Source organism: Peromyscus eremicus, chromosome 23 (assembly GCF_949786415.1).
Source record: "Peromyscus eremicus chromosome 23, PerEre_H2_v1, whole genome shotgun sequence".
Taxonomy (NCBI): Eukaryota; Metazoa; Chordata; class Mammalia; order Rodentia; family Cricetidae; genus Peromyscus; species Peromyscus eremicus.
The window spans coordinates 25,082,381-25,102,627 of NC_081438.1; the positions used below are offsets into that span (position 1 = coordinate 25,082,381).

Genomic DNA, 20,247 nt, shown 5'->3' on the forward strand with positions numbered 1-20,247 from the left:
AGAGCATTGTGAGCTGTCATGTGGGTGCTGGGACTCGAACCTGGGTCCTCTGCAAATGCTCTTAACCGCTGAGCTGTATCTCTAGCTTCCCATCTTGTTTTCTTCCTTTTTTTTATTTCCAATATTTTTATTAGTTTACCTTATTTTTTTCCTTTTTTATTATTAAGAATTTTTTTATTCACTTTACATAACAACCACAGATCCCCCTTCTTCCCTCTTCCAACCCCTCAGCATCCCCCCCCATCCATCCCCCATCCCCACATTTCCCAAGTCAAGGTCTCCCGCGGGGAGTCAGCAGAGCCTGGCACACTCAGCAGAAGCAGGTCCAAGCCCCTCCCCCCTGCACCAAGGCTGTGCAAGGTGTCACACCCTAGGCACTGGGCTCCAAAAAGCCCGCCCATGCACCAGGGATGGATCCCGATCCCTCTGCCTGGAGGTCGCCCCAAACAGTTCAAGCTAAACAACTGTCTCCCGTATCCAGAGGGCCTAGTCCAGTCCCATGGGGGCTCCTCAGCTATTGGTCCACAGTTCATAGGTTTCCACTAGTGTGGCTGGTCATCTCTGTACATTTTCCCGTCATCCTCTCGACGTCCTCCGCCTGCAGAATCCCTCCTCTCTCTCATTGATTGGATTCCCAGAGCTCAGCCTGGCTCCCGGCCGTGGATCTCTGCATCCGCTTCCATCAGTAACTGTTTGAAGGCTCTGTGATGACAGTTAGGGGATTCACTAATCTGGTCACTGGAGTAGACCAGTCCAGGCACCCTCTCGACCATTGCCAGTAGTCCAAGGTGGGGTCATCCTTGTGGATTCCTGGGAACTTCCCTGGCACCCTACCTCTTCCTGTTCCCATGATGTTTTCATTTATCATGGTATCTCTTTCCTTGCTCTCCCACCCTGTCCCTGTTCCAGCTCAACCCTCCCATTTCCTTATGTTCTCGTCCTCCATTCTTTGCCCTCCATTACCCCCTGACTCCCAGTTTGCTCATGTAGATCTCATCTATTTCTCCTTTGCTGGGCTATCTGTGCGTCCCTCTTAGGGTCCTCCTTGTTAGCTAGCTTCTCTGGAGCCGCGGCTTGTAGCCTGGTTATTCTTTGCCTTACATCTAGCATCCACTTCCTACATCTTGTTTTCTTGACACATGGTCTCTCATTGGCCTGGGGCTTACCACTGGGGTTAAACCGGCTGACCAATGAGCTCTAGGGACCCTCCAGCCTTTAACTCCTGCTCCAAGGGATCTCCCAGCCTCTTCTGGCCTCCCTGAACACCTGAACTCACACACATACACAGAGTTGAACATAAAATAAATGGTTCTAAAATGGAGAGTGCGAGCTGAACACGCTTTACACGGGTCCTGGGGGTGGGGCTCAGGTCAGTCCTCGTGTTTACAAGGCAGGCAGTCACTGACTCAGTCGCCTCCCCAGACCCAACTCTTTAGTCAGATTTAGTGTTACCCTTACAGGAACTTGCACAATATCAGTTTCTTTCCATTTCTCATCAAGCTTTCCTGATGTTCACATCTTACATAACCACGCTAAAATGATCCAGAACTGGAAGTAGCCTTGGTACAGAGTGATTAATTAAGCCAGACACTGGCAGACTCCTTTGTGAAGGGCCAGATAGTACATTCTCGAATCTTGTGAGCTGTAATGTCTGACAGCTGAGCAACTGTTGTTTTATTTAGCAAGAAGGCAACTGTAGGCGGCATGTGAGTGAGTGGGTATGGCTGTGCTCTCCATAAAAGTATTTGAGCAAGTAGGCAGTGGGCTTTGAGCACAGGCCAGACCCTGCTAATGCCTGGAGATGCCCTGTTAGAATGACACCCCCTTCTCAGCTCAGACTCATGCTGTGACAGCTAATCTTAACTGTCCACTCTAGGATACCCGGGAGATGGGCCTCTGGATATGCCTGTGGGGATTCTCTTAATTATGTCATGGATGTGAGAAGACCCATCTTGACGGTGGGTGAGCCTGTTCCATCTTGAACTATATAAAATGGAGAGAGGGGGCTGGAGAGATGGCTCACTGGTTAAGAGTATTTACTGCTCTTGCAGAGGACCTGAATTCAGGGCCCAGCACCCAGATCAGGCAGCTCACAGCAGCTTGTAACTCCAACTCCAAGTGAGCTCACGGCCTCTTCTGACCTTGAACACCTGAACTCATCTGCACATAACCGCACACATACACATAATTAAAAATAAAGTAAATATATGTAATTTTAAAAGCTACTTTAAAATGGAGAAAGAGAGCTGGACATCCTCATTCATTGCCGTCTTCCGATTATGAGCATATTTGTGACCAACTGCTTCACTATGTAGCCCAGGCTGGCCTTGAACCCATGCTGATCCTCCTGCCTCAAACTCCCGAGTAGTCAGATTAGAGGCCTGGGTCACCACACTGAACTAAGGAGGCCAGGACTTAGACTGTTCTCTCTAATTTACATAGCTAACTTACTTGCCCTCCCAGGCTCCTGTCTCTCCACAGTAGCAGTGTGCCTTAACCATGAAGGGCTGTTGGAAGCAATTACTTTTTCACAGCTAATGTGACAGTAAGTCAGAAGCCTTAAAAATACTCCCTTTGATTCAGGGGTGTGTGTGTGTGCGTGTGTGTGTGTGTGTGTGTGTGTGTGTGTGTGTGTGTGTTATACTTATATATGTGTGTTTTTGTATGTCTCACTGTGTGTTTCTGTATATCTGTGTACAAATATGTTTGTGTGTATAAGTGTGTGGTGATACTTTGTTTGTGCTCTAATAAATAAAGCTTGCTTGAAGATCAGAGTGCAGAGCTAAGCCACTAGTTAACCATAGAATCCAGGCAATGGTGGCGCACACGTTTGATCCCAAAACTTAGCACCTCATGCCTTTAATCCCAGCACTAGGGAGGTGGAGACAGGAAGTGATATGGCTGGGCGGAGAGAGAGGACTATAAGGCAGGAGGAGACAGGAGTTCGCCCCTTTTAGATCTTAGAGGTTGTGGGGGAAAGAGGTGACTTTGGCAGTTGCTTTGCTTCTCTGATCTTTTAGCATTTACCCCTATATCTGGCTGCGGGTTTTTATTATTAAGACCAGTTAGAATTTGTGCTACATAAGTGTCTCTGTATACGTCTGTGTGTGTCTGTGTGGTAGTTCATGTGTATTTGTGTCTGAGTATGTGCGTATGGGTATGTGTCTCTGTGTTAATGTGTATGTTTGTGTGTGTGCCTCTGTGTGTATGTATGCATATCTGTGCGTATCAGTGTGTCTATATGTGTATGCCTGACTACATGTGTCTGTGTATCTGTCTGCATGTGTGCTCATGTGTATGTGTATGTGTGTATGAGAGACAGAGTAAGTTGGTGTTGGGGATGGAGCCCAGGACCTCACACAGTATTCAGTCACTGAGCTTTACCCGTTCTTTGTTTTTTTTTTCCTATATAAGTTCAGGCCGTTTTCTCCCAGAACCACAGTGCAGCAAATCCACATCAAGAGAAGAGCGCTGTGCGGGAGGGACCAAGTCACAGTCATTTCTAAGGTGACATGCTAGACCTAATTCACTTCTCATCTCCTTTGATCTGGAGGATTGTCTTTCATTTTGTTGTTGACATTTGTGACATGCTAGACCTAATTCACTTCTCATCTCCTTTGATCTGGAGGATTGTCTTTCATTTTGTTGTTGACATTTGTCAGAAAATAGGGCTGTGTCTTGGTAATCCATTTGGATTTATGTGTTGTTTTCTCATGGTAAGATTCCAGTTAGGTATGCCAGTACTGGCCGTCAGTCAGCCTTTATCTGTTGATCATTTTCGAGTTAGCCACGTTCTCGGCTGTGAAAATTCAAGTTTCCCCTTTGCTTATTTTTTGAGTCTGGGTCTCTACACAGAGCCCTGGCTGTCCTGGAACTCACTCTGTAGACCAAGCTGGCCTCGAACTCTGCCTGTCTCTGCTTCCTGAGTGCTGGGATTAAAAGCGTGGACCACCATGTCAGACTTCAGATTTCCCTTTTGTTGTCTGGAATTTTCTGATTAATCATCAGAGTTCTGTGTGGGGGCCCGAGACTGATGTCGGCTGTCTTCCTTGGTAGCGCTCTGCTTTACTTTTTGAGTCCGGGTCTCTCATTGGCTATACTTGCTGGCCAGTTATCCCCCAGCATCCTCTCGGCTCCGCCCTAGTGCGGAGATTGCAGGCACACGTTGCCAAGTTCGGCTTTTCACATGTGCACAGTCAGCACTTTACACAGCTGTCTCCTCAGGCCAACTCATGGTTGGTCACAACAGTCACAGCTTGTGGTCTGGATCTGACTTTGTGTCCCCTGGTGACTCACGTTGGAAGCTGAGCCCCCGGTATCCTGAGGTTGGTATTTTACCGAGGTGGGCACTATGGCAAGTGACTGAGCCACTGAGGGTTCCGCCTTCAGGAAAATTTTAATTTAAATAGATTTGTTTTATTTTTAAATTCTGTGTGTGGGCATGCGCATGTGAGTGCAGTTGTTGGTGGAACCCAGAAGAGGGTGTTGGATCCTCCGGAGCTGGAGCTGCTGGGATTATAGCCATGAGCACCGGGGAGATAATCTGATTTTTCTGTGATTCATTACTGAATATTGGATAAGCATACAGTTTTCATGTGTTTGGGCAGTCTTTTCATGAGAGGCTGTAGTTTATAATGGTTTTTAAAGTGCTGCATAGTATTCCATTGTTTATATTGAAAGCATGGCGTCCAGGGTGAGCCTTGCTGGGAATGTTTCAGTATAGTAGGGAGACATCTTCCAAACAGAGAGTCACTGCATCCAAGGAACTGGGATCCCTCTCTCTTTCTCTCTTCGTAAGAAAATAGCTTCAGAGCTGGGCATGATGGCTCAGGCCAGGAGTCCCAGCACTTGAGAAGTTGAGGCCGAGAGAGTAGGTATGGCTCAGGTGAAGAGGACTTGCCTAGCATTCTTCAGCGAGGGGCTGGGATCGTGGCTCAGGTGAAGAGGACTTGCCTAGCATTCTTCAGTGAGGGGCTGGGATCGTGGCTCAGCAGTAAGAGGACTTGCCTAGTTTTTGACACGCATCAAGTATTTATTTCTGTGTATTTTACATTTATTTCTTTATTTCGTTTATCTCTGTGTGTATAAATGGGTGTGCACGTGGGTGTGCCTGGGCCACAGCCTGCATGTGGAGATCAGAGGGGTCTGTTCTCTCCTTCCACCCTGAGTGGCCCAGGGATGGAACTTAGATCACCAGGCTTGGTAAGTGCCCTCTCCCACTAGGCCATCTCGAGAGCCAGCCAAAGTGTTCCTGAGAACAAGTATTATAGCTAGGCATGATGGTACATGCACTTAGTCCTAGTACACAGGAGGCAGGGGCAGGCAGATCTCTGAGTTCGAGGACAGCCAGATCTACACAGAGAAACCCTGTCTTGAAAAAACAAAACAAAACAAAACATAAAGCAAAACAACAATAAAACAAGCCGCAGTAGAACTAAGTATCTCAATCAATCAGCCTTTGGTGAGGGTATGTATCTATCTGAATGTGTATATATTATGTGCTGTTTACTTATGAGGTCGAAGGTAGGGAAGGCAAATTTTAAAGAGAAAATGACCCACATAGGGTGAGATTCTGGCTGGAGTTTCTATCCTTGAACTTGTAATTTTTTTTTTTAATGAAAATGTTTTATGTGAGGTCAGAGGACAGCTTGTGGGAGTGGGTACTTTCCTGCCACCGTGTGTGTCCCCAAGATTGATTTTAGCTCGGCAGACTTGGTAGCCAGTGCCTTTATCCGCAGAGGCCTCTGCAGGCAGGAATCTGTAACTTCTGACCAGAGCGGGGGGACTTGGCTTCAAGGGAGCGACCCATGTGTGGCGGCTGGAATGCCACTCAGCAGAAAGGGTGGGCACCGGCCGGAAGGACTGCAGGCTGGAATTCCTTCCGCTTTGCCAGGAGGAAGGAGCAGGTCTTTTGTTCCTGGAGATTCAGCAGGGCATGAGAAGTCCTAATCACTTCGGAGGCAGGAGGCGGGACGTGCTGTTTATTTACCCTCTATGGTCTATTAGAGCAGGAAGCCTGGCTCTCAGCACGGCACAGGCTGTTCTTGGAACTGGTGTTTTATTTTTGTTTTGGTTATTTTTGTTGTTGTTTTGGGGGCAGGTGGTGGTGGTGGTGGTTGGGTGCCTGTGGAGGCCAGAAGAGGCCATTGAACCCTGGAGCTGGAGTTACAGGTAGTTGCGAGCTGCCCGACACGGGTGCTGGGAGACAAACATCTCTGCAGGAACAATGCATGCTCCTAACCGCTGAGCCGGCTCTCCAGCCTCCCCGGGACCCACTTTTTTTTTTTTTTTTTTTTTGGTTTTTCGAGACAGGGTTTCTCTGTGTAGCTTTGCGCCGTTCCTGGAACTCACTCTGTAGACCAGGCTGTCCTCCAACTCACAGAGATCTTCCTGCCTCTGCCTCCCAAGTGCTGGGATTAAAGGCATGCACCACTACCACCCAGCTTTGTTTTTCGTTTGTTTGTTTGTTTGTTTTGTTTTTGAGACAGGGTCTCCCTTTGTAGCCCTGGCTGGCCTGGGAGTCACTGTGTAGACCAGGCTGGCCTCAAACTCCTAGATTTCCTCCTGCCTCCACTTCCCAAGTTTTGGTATTATTGCAGGTGTGCACCATGTGCTGGGCTTAGACAGTGCTGGGGATGGAACCACAGGCTTCCTGTATGCTGGGCAAGCGCTCTACTCACTGAGCCGCACCACCAGCCCAAGCCCAGCCCAGCCCCTGAACTTGGCTAACTGCATCTGTGCAGAGACTGCTTCCTGCTAAGTCATGCTTTCACTGGTGCCTCTGGCGGCGACCTTCCTCTTTAGCGGCATTGCCTCAGCCATGTGTCGGTCACACTGTTCCAAATTAAGCCCTGTTATGTGGGGGAAAGGCCACCATCCGAGGGGCGTTGGTCCCTTGGCTAGAAAACGTTTCCTAGGAGGCTGAAGTCAAGGTCAGGCTGGATCGGCAGAGAAACTATAGACACTGACCTTCCTGGAACGTACTTCACATCTGGCCACTGCTCACCCCAGTTCTCCTGTTTCCTCAGGGCTCCAGGACCGCGGATTTACGTTTAGGTCCGGTCGTTGATCTGGCCTTGGGCCATTGTTAGTGCTCAAGTCTTATTACACCACCTGTCCCTGCCTCCCACAAATGCTGCCTCTTGCTGCTCTCTGCACTCTCACTGTACTTCAGCCAGTCCAACGAGTTTGGGCTTCCTGTCCTGTCAGTAAAAAATTCAGATAGCCCTGGCTGGCCTGGAACTTACTATGTAATCCAGCTTGACCTCTGCCTGTGTTTGGTGTGCGCCACCATACCCGACCTAGAGTGTCATCTTGGTATTTGCCTATTACGGATTTCAGGTGATCAGTCACTTCCGATGAGATGTTATAAGGAAGTCATCAATTGTATAGCCAAGTGGATTTTTTAATGTGGGGCCTTCCTAGGGGGTGTGGCTCAGTACACGTGTCTAGAATTCCCCATTGGGGACTGGAGGGTTGGCTGAGCGACACAATTGCTTGTCACAGGCCCTGGGTTCCAGTCCTAACAAGAGAAGAATTTTCTTTGTGCTCGTGTTTAGGTCTGAGGAACTCTATTGGAACTGTGGTTTGAGCTCAGAAAATATAAAGGGTTTTTAAGTTATTTATTTTATGTGCATTGGTGTTTTTCCTGCATGTATGTCCCTGTGAGGGTGCCAGATCCCCTGGAACTGCAGTTACAGACATTTGTGAACTGCCATGTGTGGGTGCTGGAAATTGAACCTGGGTCCCCAAAAGAGCAGCCAGTGCTCCCAACCACTGAGCCATCTCTCCAGCCCCAGTTTTTGTTTTTGTAAATGGAATGGTGATCTCATTTCACGGTTTACTCTTGACTATCCAGAAATTGTATAAAAACAGTTTGACATTACTCACAGTTTATACCATGTTTGTTTTGTTTAATTGACTATTGCAGTATAATCTTGACAGGTAATTTTAGGTTAATATTCTTTAAAAAAAAAAATCAAGGCCAGGCATGGTGGCATACCCCTTTAATTCCAGCACTCAGGAGGCAGAAGCAGGTGGATCTCTTTAGTTCGAGGCCTGCATGGTCTACAGAGTGAATTCCAGGATAGCCAGGACTGTTACACAGAGAAACTCCGTCTCAAAACAAGCAAACAAACAACGAAAGGAAAAAAAAAATCAAGATCACAGAAAAAACTACCTTCTAGAGCCTTTCAGTGCTAATAAAGTTGTTGAAGTTAGTCGTTCAGAGAACTCTCCATCTGCACACAGAGCACAAAGTAATCAGACCAGTGCTGGGCACACACACAGCTCAGTTGGCAGAGGCCTTGCCAAGCATGCAGGAAACTCTGGGCTCAGTCCCCAGCACCACATAAACCAGGCATCTCATGCCTTTGAGTCCAGCACCCAAAAGGCAGAGGCGAGAAGATAAGAAGTTTAGAGCCAGCCTCGGCCACACTGAACTTTGTCCACGCCGTGTTCTTCAGCTGCTGCCGAGAGGGACAGGCTGGATATTCAGCTCCTGGTTCCAGAAACCTGGAGAGCGAGCGGATGGTGGTGCAGTTGAGAGAGTCTGTAAGGTGCACTGTTGATATTCGTGACTGTGACATTGTGGTTTAAATTCTCACTGCAGTGTTTGCAGATGGTAAGATAGTAATCACAGCGTATTTTCACAAAATTTGTCTAAGGCGGTGGTTCTCAACCTGTGGGTCTTAACCCCTTTGGGCTGAATGAACCTTTCACAGGGGTCACCTAAGACCATTGGAAAACACAGATATTTATATTATGATTCATAACAGTAGCAAAATGACAGTTATGAAGGAGCAACAAAAATAATGTTATGGGGGGGGGGTCACCACAGCATGAGGAACTGTACTAAAGGGTCGCAGTGTTAGGGAGCCCTGGAAGGCTTTCGGCTTTCCCTGTTCCAACTTCTGCTCCACGGTTGGTTTTTAACCACGTTATAACACCTCTTAGCAGAGCGCACTTCAGGTTATATTAAGCTAGTGTTTTCTTTTGTAGATAGCTGTGCTGGTCTTTTTTTCTTTTCTTTTCTTTCTTTCTTTTTTTCTTTCTACTAGAGTTACCTGGGGTTACAAATTTGCAGGCATGGGGGATCCCCAGCTGGCCAGGCCAGGGTATCCCAGAATGCAGGGAACCATGCTGGCATGCTGGGCAGATGCAGGAGTGGCCTGGTGGGTGACCCACGCCATTCGGTCATGGCGGCCGGGCAGCAGCAGACAGTCGTTCATGACCCAGACGCTGCATCTGCGCTGAAATGGGTTATTATATTAGAGAGATGAAGAGAAAGATAGGAAAGAGAGAGAGAAAGAGAGAGGAAGGGGGGTCGAGAGTGCACACCTCATGGGAAGGAAAGCGGAAGAGAGAGGAAGAAGGGGAGGAGTTTTCCTGAATATGAGGCCTTTACGTCAGGTCGCAGGGCGGCGCCAGGGGGCGGGTCAGAATCTTAACACCTGGGGAGAGGTAGGGACCCTCACTTGAGGAGTTACCTCTACCAGGTTGCCTGTGGGCAAGTCTGTGGAGCATCTTCTTGACTAAGGATGAATGTGGGAAGGTCTAGTGCCCAGCCCACTGTTGGCGGTGCCACCCCCAGGCAGGTTGGTCATAGGTACTGTAAGACATCAGGCTGAGCAAGCCAGTAAGCAGCACCCCTCCGTGGTTTCTACCTCTGTCCCTGCTTGAGTTCCCGCCCTGACTTCCCTCAGTGATGGACTGTGATAGGGACATGCAAACCAAATAGACCCTTTTCTCCCCCAGATGATTTTGGTCATGGTGTTTATCACAGCAACAGGAAGCAAACTAATACAGTGTGTGTGTATGTTCATGTTCGTGTGTGTTCGTGTGTGAATAGGTGCAAGTGTTACTAAAATTCCCTCCCTGGGGGAGAACGTTGTTCACCCCCTCCTTCTAAGGTCCCAGTGACAAACCGAGTTCACCCTGGAACTCACAGACATCTGCCTCCTTCTGTCTCCCAAGTGCTGGGATTAAAGGTTACACCACCATGCCTGACTTGAGCCCTGTTTTGTTTTGTTTTGTTTAAATCCAGGATACATTTTTTAAAAATCACCATATCCAAGAACCAAGAAAAACTGAACTTGAATGAGAAAAGGTAATAGACAAATGCCAACAGCAAGATAACACAAGATGTAAACAAAGAACCCAACAGATCGTAGAACTGATGAAAAGGACAGAGGAAGCCAGGTGTGATCCCAGCACTTGAGGCCAGCCTCAGCTACATACTGAGTTTGAGGCCAGCCTGAGCTACATGAGACAGTAAAAAAAAAAAACAAAGGGAAAAAGGACTAAGGGATGACAGTTGCCTGGTGTGCATGAGACCTTTGGCTCTGTCCCATATTTCTTTCTGCTGCTGTGTTACAATAAAAAGCAGCTTAGGGGAGGTCAGGGTTCATTTTACCTTACAGGTCACACACACAGCCCATCATCTGCAGAAGTCAGGCAGGAACTCAGGCAGGAAGTTGAAGCAGAAACCATGGAAGAACACTTCCTGGCTCAATTACTTGCCCATGCTTAGCTAGCTTTCTTATACAGCTCAGTACCGACTGCCAAGGGAATGGTGCTGCCCACAGTGGGCTGGGCTCTCCTGTATCAATCAGCAGTCAAAACTGTTTCCCATAGACATGCCCATGGGCCAATCTGATCTAAGCAGTTCCTCAATGAAGGCTTTGCTCTCAGATGGCTGTAGGCTAGGTTAGGACAATTAAATGGCAATTAAAGCTAGCTGGGACTGGTTCATTCCATCCTCAGCACTGAGGGTGGGGAGGAGGCTGAGTAGACAGTTAATGAGCTCGAAGATAGAACTGTACACTTTCCAGTCTGAACAAGAGAAAACTGGATTTACTTTGGGAGAAGGAGCTTAAGAGTCTTATGGGAGCAAGGACAAGTGTTTAAGGGAACTGGAGAGAAGGCTCATTGGTGAAGAGTGCTTGCACCCATATCAGCCTGTAACGTCAGCTCCATGGGAATCCTACACTGGCTTCTGGACTGACAGGCACCTGCACCCACATTGCATGTACATACACATATATATATAAATTTAAAAAAAAATAGCCAGACAGTGGTTGTGCATGCCTTTAATCCCAGCACTCGGGAGGCAGAGGCAGGCGGATCTCTGTGAGTTCAAGGCCAGCCTGGGCTACAGAGTGAGTTCCAGGACAGGCACCAAAGCTACAAAGAGAAACCCTGTCTCGAAAAAAACCCGAAATAAATAAATAAATTAATTAATTAATTAAAAAAATAGGACTTAACCTGGAAGCAGAAGAGAGAGGTTAGGGCTGGAGAAAAAAAAAAAATTAGTAAGTCATGGTTAAAAAGATCCCCAAAGTGGCAAAAGGCATAAACTAACAAATTCCAAAAGCTGCTAGAACCGATTCAGAAAGCACCAACCCAAAGACATCCACAGCAACAGCACGTTGGAGAGAACACACACACACACACACATACACACACACACACACACACACACACACACACACACACCCCGCAAAGGAAAAACCCAGTACCACACCGACAGCACATGGGTTCAGATGCCAGACTTTCTGGATAGCCTGGCCACAGCTCCCAGTCACCCTTGCAGGCAGGCTGTCTTGGGGAACAGTTTTCTTGAGACTCTTAGGCAGGGGAGCTTGTATTAGGCAATAGTATATAATTTATTTCCTTAAAGTTTTCAGTCCTCTGGAAGCCTCGAGACCTTGGCAGAGTTTTGTGAGCCTGAGCGGACCCTCTTTCCTCTCTAAAGCTTCAGGATGACACCAGGTCCCTTGTCTAGGTATATGTGAGTTGATAATGACTGCTACCAGGCTCCTTAATAGCGACCACTATTCCGCACCATGTGGCACCAGACGGCCACAGCTTGCCTCTTTAATTTGATGTTTTTTGCGCAAGTGACTGATTCATCCTGCTTTGAGTGCTGGGTTGCCTCAGCCTTGGGTACTGACCAGAAGTTGCAAAAATGTTCAAAGAAGGATGACCTTGTACTCCAGTGTTGTAAACAGTCTCCTAGGGAAAGAGAGAACCTTTCTGTTATTCGAAAAAAGCAAAAACAAAAAAACATCTTTTAATCCCAGCACTCAGGAGGCAGAGGCAGGTGAATCTCTGTGAGTTTGAGGCTAACCTGGTTTACAGAGCGAGTTCCAGGACAGCCAGAGCAGCATAAAGGAAGACTCTGTCTCAAAGCAACAACAAATTTTTGAATTCGTTTTTAGTGTGTCAGTATGTTTGTGTGACAGAGTAGATCTGGAGATCAGAGGACAACCCGCAGGAACCAGGTCTTTTCTGTCATGTGGGTCCTGGGGATCGAACTCAGGTCTCTAAGATTGGCAGCAAGCGCCTTTATCCAGGGAGCTGTTTCAATGGCCTGAACCCTTGTGTTCTTGCCTCGCATGCTCTTCTGGAACCTGGCAAAGCCCCCACCAGCGTCCACTAGCATGAATAGCCAATAATTGGGCTGTCTACCTTGCATTCAGAGATCTCTTGCCTCTACTTGCTAGGGTAGAAGGCATGAGCCATCACACTTGGATCTCTAAATATTTTCTGAGGTTGGCTGAATCGCAAGCACGGAACTTACAGCTTTAGAGGGTCAAGTGCACACTACGGCTTGACCGTTAATCTTCCTGCTTTCACCAGCTGGCCAGTTTCCACAAAACTAGAAAGGCAAAGAAGGGCAGCTCAGTTCTAGGAAAGGGTAGAGCAAGTTGGACAGCCTAATTATTGCTGTTCATGCTAGTGGATGCTGGTTGAAACGGGCTCAGTGAGTCCACAGGGCTGCACCACAAGCCTGGCTACTTCTCTTGAGTTCAGAGTCAAGACCACATATTCCACCTGGTGATGGTGGTGGTGGTGCACGCTTTTAGTCCCAGCACTCAGGAGGCAGAGGCAGGCGGATCTCTGTGAGTTCGAGGCCAGCCTGGTCTACACAGAGAAACTCTGTCTCACCGCCACACACGCACCCACACACACCAAACCCCCCCCCCCCCATAGATTCCTGCCCAGCTGATGAAATGAAGGAAAGACAAAGGTAAATGGTTAAACAAGAAGATGAGTTTTTTTGAGTCAGGGTCTCATGTATCAGAGGCCGACCTTGAACGCATTGTGTAGCTGAGGAAGACTTTGAACTCTTGATCTGGGATGACTAACGGGTGTGCATCTGTGCACGGCTACTCTTTTATTGTTCCCCCTCCTCTAGCCTCAGCTGTGTGAGGTGTGCTGTGCACTGCTGTGGCAGAATGCCCGACAGAAGCTGTGGAAAGGAACAGTTTATGTTGTTCATGGCCCAAGACTACAGTCCGTCATGACAGGAGAGCATGGTGGGAGCTTGAGGCGTTTGGTAGCTCACAGTGCGTCCATAGGCCTAGGAAGGAAGGGAGCGAGGTGAATGCTTCTTCTCCCTCATTACTCAGCCCAGGACCCTAGCCCATGGAATATCACTGCCCATATTTGGGGCGTCTTCCCTTCTCATCAAACCTTATCTAGAAGCTTCCTCACAGACATGCCCAGAGGTTTGTTTCCATGGTGATCCTGAAGACTGTCAAGTTGGCCATTGGTGTTCAGTCACTCCAGATGTGGTGGTCCACATCTGTAACCCCAGCACTTGGGAGCCTGAGGAGGAAGGGTCTCACCTTTGGAGTCAGTCTGAGCTACACTGTTAAAAAGTAAACATGAGCTGGGCAGTGGTGGCGCACGCCTTTAATCCCAGCACTCGGGAGGCAGAGCCAGGCGGATCTCTGTGAGTTCGAGGCCAGCCTGGGCTACCAAGTGAGTTCCAGGAAAGGCGCAAAGCTACACAGAGAAAACCCTGTCTCGAAAAACCAAAAAAAAAAAAAAAAAAAGTAAACATGAAAACAATAATAAAAGGACCCCTGTGTAGGAATAGTCTGACCATTGGAAAACCCTTTCAGTGGCCAGGATGTGATTTGGGGGGTAACCGGTCTACCAGTACCCCTGTGCCCCAATACTCCACCACCTTAGGAACTGCCCGCAGGAAGGCACCTCATTTGAGTTGTGTGGTCAGCCTTGTGACTTGGTGTTGTGAGCGTCTGGCTGCCTTTCTGGAAAGCAGGGGTCTGGGCTGCCCGGTGAGACAGGGGTCAGTACTGCCCGCTGCCTCACAAAGGGATACAAGTGCAGGCTTCTCTCTGTTAGCATCTCTGCCCTTAGCAGGCTCCCGTGGCTGTAGCTAACGCCGAATGTCTGTTCCATCCCAATTCTGTGAGACAGATTTTCCTAGAACCCTCCATCAAAGCAGGTCCTGAACGCCTCTTGGTCTGATTTTGTGCGCGTTTGACAGAAGGTGCGTGGGCTTGTCAAAGACGAAGACAAGGTTGGACAGACACAGCCAGCCTCGAATACACAGTGTGGTTGAAATATTTAATACAGAGTTCTTGAGGACATCAGAGTTAAATTTAGTCTCAGATACCAACGAAGATAAAGGCCGGGGGTGTGGCCCAGAAGTACAGCCCTACAGCAGTACAGTAGAACTGGCTACTGAGGCTGGGAGCTATGCTCAACCTTAGAGCACCTGCCTAGAATCCCCCAGTGAGGGGCTGGAGTGTGGCTCAGTGGTAGAGCACCTGCCTAGAATCCCCCAGTGAGGGGCTGGGGTGTGGCTCAGTGGTAGAACACCTGTCTAGAATCCCCCAGTGAGGACCTGGGGTGTGACTCAGTGGTAGAGCACCTGCCTAGAATCCCCCAGTGAGGAATTGGGGGGTGTGGTTCAGTGGTAGAGCACTTATCTACCATGTGGGAAGGCCCGGGTTCTATTCCCAGCACCACCCGGTAAGGACATGTAAGGATAGAAGTCCCGCTGTTGGGAAGGCATGTCTAAAACCTGAGAAGGAGGCTGTTCCCAGTGGTTGTAGAATGAAAGAGCAGACAACCTGATTGAGGCTGGCCCAGTGTTTTTCCTGAGGCTGTGACAGCAAACGGAAGCTGACGACAGGAAGCCACTGGGCTGGCCTGAGTTGCCGAGATGTGACTCGGGCATTCTGGCTCAGTCACAGGACTATGGGGAAATAGAAAGGGTGGCCCTGCTCACAGTTCAAGACCTCATGCTGTTCAGCTGTGCCCCAGAACAGATCTACCCACCTGCCAGGTTTCCATGATGGAAAGGCCAGCCGAGCACCCTCAAGACTAACTCAGGATCAGTGTCTCCCCAGGACTGAGAGCTGAGGAAAGCTTTTTACTTGTGACTTATTGCAGTGTGAGGATGGAAACTAAAGCTTGGAGGGCGGGTGCCAGAGAGGCTAGGGCTATGTTTCCAGCTGGCCTCTCCTTCTGGGGTCACATGAACAGCATTTCATTCTCTTGGCAGTGATGATACTTCCTGTGTGAAACAGAGATAGTTCTCTACAATGATGTGAAAAGTGAGCCTTTTAGTATCTCGTAGGCTTTTAGGGAGATGATTTTGTCCAACAGACCATGGAAGTGTTTTGAGCACATCTCATGAAGTCAAGATGTTATAGTATTTGCTGGGTTGACTGTATTTAATACTGTGTGTGTGTGTGTGTGTGTGTGTGTGTGTGTGTGTGTGTGTGTGTGTCAGGAAAGCCAACTACCATTTTGAAACATGGCCTCTCATTAGCCTGAAGCTTACCAATTAGGTCAGGATGCCTGGTCAGCAAGCCTCAGGAGTCCTCTTGACTTTAGAAGTTTTTATTTTTGTTTGTGTGTGATGGTGTGTATGCTAAAGTCCCATACGGAGGTCAGAGGACAACTTGGAGGAGTCCACTCCCTCCTTCCACTGCGGGTCTCAGGGGTGGGACTCAGGTCACCAGGCTTGCACAGCAAGTGCTCTTACCTGCCGAACCATCTCACCAATAGCCAGGGTTCTGTTTTTAAGTATGAGCTCTGGAGGATGAACTCAGTCCCTCAGTCTTGTAAGGCAAGTGATTAGGCCCCCCAGCCCCTTAAATACACTTTTGAATCAGTGATATTTTCAATTTATGGTGGAGTTCTCAGGACCTGACCCCAGCATCAGTTGAGAATCAACTGTAACCGACCATCAATGTCCCTAGAGCCTTGGCACCCAGGGAATTATGGGAATGATTCTTGCAGATGTGGAAGCCTGGACCTATGTATGTCCCTAGGACCTATGGATGTCAAACTAACCCAGGGTTTCTAAGTGCCAGGGTGCCAAGCTGTGTATTCACCATAAGCCTCGTCGTTAGTTTCGCCCGTTCTTGAGACCCAGGGTCTCTTGTAGATGCACTGTGGTCAACCAGAATCTCCTGGGTTCTTCTCAGGGCCAAGTCCAAAGACTCAGAACCATGCCACAATTAGACAACTCAACAGCCCAGCCTTTGGGGTAAAGTACCTATCTCTCTCCTAGGGTCTTAGCCCACGCCTTGTCTTTGTGGAGTTGTGTGGGGGTCTCTGCAAACACCATGGCCAGCAGAGTGTTGATTCTGGGGAGGCAAGAGGGAAATTTGGTTCAACACCACTCAGTAGCCGGTGTTGGTTCAAACTTCAAGCAGGTTATTTTAGGCATATTTAAGCAGAGTACAATTTGGGGGAAAAAAAGTTTCCTGGTGATAATTAACTCCATCTTGTGTGTATAACAAAGCTTAAGACATGATTATGTTGAAACTTTCGTAAAGTGCAAGTGACATCTTCCATAAAGATAGGTTCTATAGATTAACTAAGGGAGCAGGCTCAAGGTAAATAATGCTCATGATAAGGGTCCCCGGAAGTGCTGTAGATCAACTGAGATAAACGTAAGAGTCTGGGAGAGCCGGTGTGACCTGTCCATATACATAGCTCAGAGGTCACCAGGCCGTTACATCCATTCACAGCCTTCTGGGCAGAAAACAGGTTATATATTGCTCTGTTTGAAGAGACAGCCACGTGTGTTTAACTTTCCTGGTTTCCCTGGTGCTTAATTGTGAGTACAAGGACCTCCATGTTTCCTGCAGGGTTGAAGATGCTCGGGACACTGGGAGTCCATGGCTTCAATTCTCATTGTTGGCTAAAGGGCTCACCCTGCCCTTGGCTGACACCATTGGGGTAGTGTTGGCTCTTTCCTAGGCTGTGGCTGCCTTGCTGAGTCAACTTCCCTCACTCGGTCCATGCAGCCCCCCCCCTCCCGCTGAAGTGTTCAGATGGGCACTCCTGCCAGCCCCAGGGGCGCTCTACCCCTCGTCCCTGACATCTGCCATTTCTCTCTGCCGACAGTTCTATCTCTGACATGGGGGACTCTCACGAAGACACCAGTGCCACCATGACCGAGGCAGTGGCCGAAGAAGTGTCTCTTTTCAGCACGACGGATATGGTTCTGTTCTCTCTCATCGTGGGGGTCCTGACCTACTGGTTCATCTTTAGAAAGAAGAAAGAAGAGGTACCAGAGTTCAGCAAGATCCAGACAACGTGAGTGGCGTCCCTCAGAGGCCCCTTGGCTACCCCTTTTGCTGAGCATCCTTGGCATCTCATCCTTCCATGCTGTTCTCTGTGTTGGGGCTGTAGGCTATAAGAAGCGGGATTCCTGGGCATTTGAGGCTTGAGTGTGGGGGGTGACCCTATGGGTAGATGACGCTTTAAGTCTTCATTAATAATAAGACACACACCACACACATACACATGGAAGAACAAAGCAGAGCTGGATTTACCCTCCCCGTGAGTGATCTTCTGAGCCAATGTCTCCTGAGGTCTTTGCCCACTGTTTTCCAGACCCCTCCATGTGTGGTTATGACGGAAGCAGAGTCTTGGCTTCACTGGTTTATAGTCTCTTGCTGGGCCAACCTGGCGAGATGTTGAACCTTTTTCTCTCTCTGTTTCTTGGTCTACCTAGTGTCCCAGAGCGCCACTCTTCCTGGGCTCTGTGGAGTACTTGATGAGGTCATGGCATGAGCTTACCCACAGGGCCTGAGTTCTCCTTCCTGCCGCATGTGTTAGTGCCAGAGTGTAGTTTGAACCAAGCATCCTAAGGACCACTGAGATGGCATTCCATGAGAGAAGCTGAGGCCTGCAATACAAGCAGTTAAGTGGAGGCAGGAGGGTCAGGAGTTCAAGGGCATGCTAAGCTATGTGTCAGCCTGAGCTATCTGAGTCTGTACCTCAAAAAAATAAATAAATAAATAAATAAAAAATAGACTGTTGAGAGTGTGGGAAGTGCTTTGCAGAGAGGAGTTTCCAGAATGCTTTAATGTACATTATCTGGCTGGGTGTTCACCTCCTGCCCCTTCTCTCCTCGCCCCAGGCAGTGACAGGCCCAGGGCCTGATGACTCAAAACTAGCCGAGCTAGACTAAGGGACATATTCCAGGACTTGCCTCTGCACAGGAGCTTGGACCCTGTCCTGCAGGTTGGGTCACACTGGAGGCTGGGGACATGGGAAGGGCGAGTGAGCTGGAATCCACCTGGTCAGGATGCATTGTGGGTGGAGGAAGGCAGTACTTGTGGTGAAAATGTGTCCTACCGAAGAGAAGACAGAGTGACCTGGCCTGTGTCCCACCGTCTGCTCTGAGCAGGACTGCGGGACCTAGAACTGCCTCCCCACTTTATTATCACCTGCTTATTCTCACCGTCACTGGCCCTGGCCTTGGAAGATATCCGAACGCGACCGCCAAGCCTCAAAACTCAGGCCTATGCCGACCACTCGGGAAACTGAGGCATGAGTGTCACCTCATCTGCAGAGCAAGCTGAAGGCTTGCCGGCGCAACTTAACAGAGAGCTTGTCTCAGAAACAAAAAGCAGGGTCAGGAAAACAGCTTGTTAGGTAAAGACGCTTGCCACCAAGGCTGGCAGCCTGAGTTCCTTCCGTTCCTGGGACCCACACGGTAGAGGGACAGAACCAGCTCCTGCAGGCTGCCCTCTGACTGCCACAAGTGCACTGTTGCTCATGCACCCCCCCCTCTCTCACACACACACACACACATACACACACACACACAAAATAAATGTAATTTTAAATAAAAAGTCGAAAGCCTGGCGCGCGTCTATAATCCCCCCACCCCAGAGGTGGACGCAGAAGGATCAGGAGTTGAGGGTCACTCTGAGCTGTGCAGCAAGTTGGAGGCCAGCCTGGGCTACATGAGATCATGTCTCACACAAACGCAAAAAGGAACTGAGACGCGAGGGTGAGGAAAGGTGCTTTGTGGAAACAGGTTATAAAATACTGTAGTGTGCCTCGTCTAAGCGGGGCCCTGTGCTGCAGCCCTGAGCTAGGCTGGGTGGTACCTTTATCTCTCCCCCCTGAGGCTGTGACACATTCCCAGCTTTCATGGCTGGGCATCTTTAGGGTGAGACTGGGAGACACATTCCTGGAGGACAAGAAAGAGTTTCCCTCACCATCAGAATCCAGGACCCTGTCCTGAGGGTAGAGCCATACCTAGGCTACTGTGACTAAGGGATGGACCTGTGAGCTGGAATCCAGTCTCTCCAGCCTGGGCTGGCCCTGGGTACATTCCCGGGGTGGGAGCACTATTTGTGGTGAAAATGTGCCCACTTGGAGATAAAGGACCAGTATCCTGGTCCTGCCCTCCAAGCTGGCCCTGTTCCACCATTTATAAAATGGAGGTCCTGCTGCTCCCCAAGAAAGAATATGAGATGCAGAACCACTCAACCTTCTTCAGGGACTAGCCTCAGCTACAGAGCAAGGTCAAGGCCAACCTAGGCAACTTCAGCAAGACCCTGTCTCAGAAGTCAGAAGTTACCAGCCTTGATGGCGCATACCTGTAACCCCAGCATTTGAGAGATGGAGGTAGAAAGAAGATCAAGAGTTCAAGGCCGCCAGGCAAGGTGGCACGTGCCTTTAATTTCAACACTTGGGGGGCAGAGGCAGACGTGTTTGGTTGGTCTTGGGTTTGAGTTTTTGTTTTGTTTTGAGATAAGGTCTCACAGTGTAACCCGTGCTGACCTCAAACTCACAGTGATCCTGTCTGCCTCCCCATTTCTGGGATCAAAGGCATGTGCCACCTGGTCTGTTTTTCCTTCCTTCCTTCCTTCCTTCCTTCCTTCCTTCCTTCCTTCCTTCCTTCCTTCCTCCTCTCCTCCCTCCCTCTTCCCTCCCTTCTTCCTTCCTTCCTTCTTCCCTTCCTTTCTTTTTGGTTTTTCGAGACAGGGTTTGGCTGTCCTGGAACTCCATAGACCAGGCTGGCCTTGAACTCATAGAGATCCACCTGCCTCTGCCTCCTAAGTGCTGGGATTAAAGGCCTCCCAGTTCCCCCAGCATATCGTATATTCTTATCATGGCTTCTGGTGACTTTCAGAAATGTCATAAAATCTTTGAAGGCCTTAGTAG

General features: G+C 48.9%; 1 protein-coding gene and 1 long non-coding RNA gene across 2 annotated transcripts in view; one reads left to right on the plus strand and one right to left on the minus strand.

Annotated features, from left to right (window-relative positions):
- Nucleotides 1–20,247, plus strand: part of LOC131898174 (NADPH--cytochrome P450 reductase) — a 47,120-nt gene that overhangs the window by 10,588 nt on the left and 16,285 nt on the right. Inside the window, exon 2 of the mRNA XM_059249276.1 lies at nucleotides 17,185–17,376. Coding sequence (XP_059105259.1) covers nucleotides 17,198–17,376 — 179 coding nt within the window. The 5' untranslated portion in view covers nucleotides 17,185–17,197. The remainder of the gene's footprint in view (nucleotides 1–17,184; nucleotides 17,377–20,247) is intronic.
- Nucleotides 13,095–16,012, minus strand: LOC131898175 (uncharacterized). The gene is made up of 3 exons (XR_009375862.1): nucleotides 15,812–16,012; nucleotides 13,480–13,657; nucleotides 13,095–13,366 (listed from the first exon to the last, which is right to left on the minus strand). It is a non-coding gene; the product is annotated as an uncharacterized LOC131898175 (long non-coding RNA).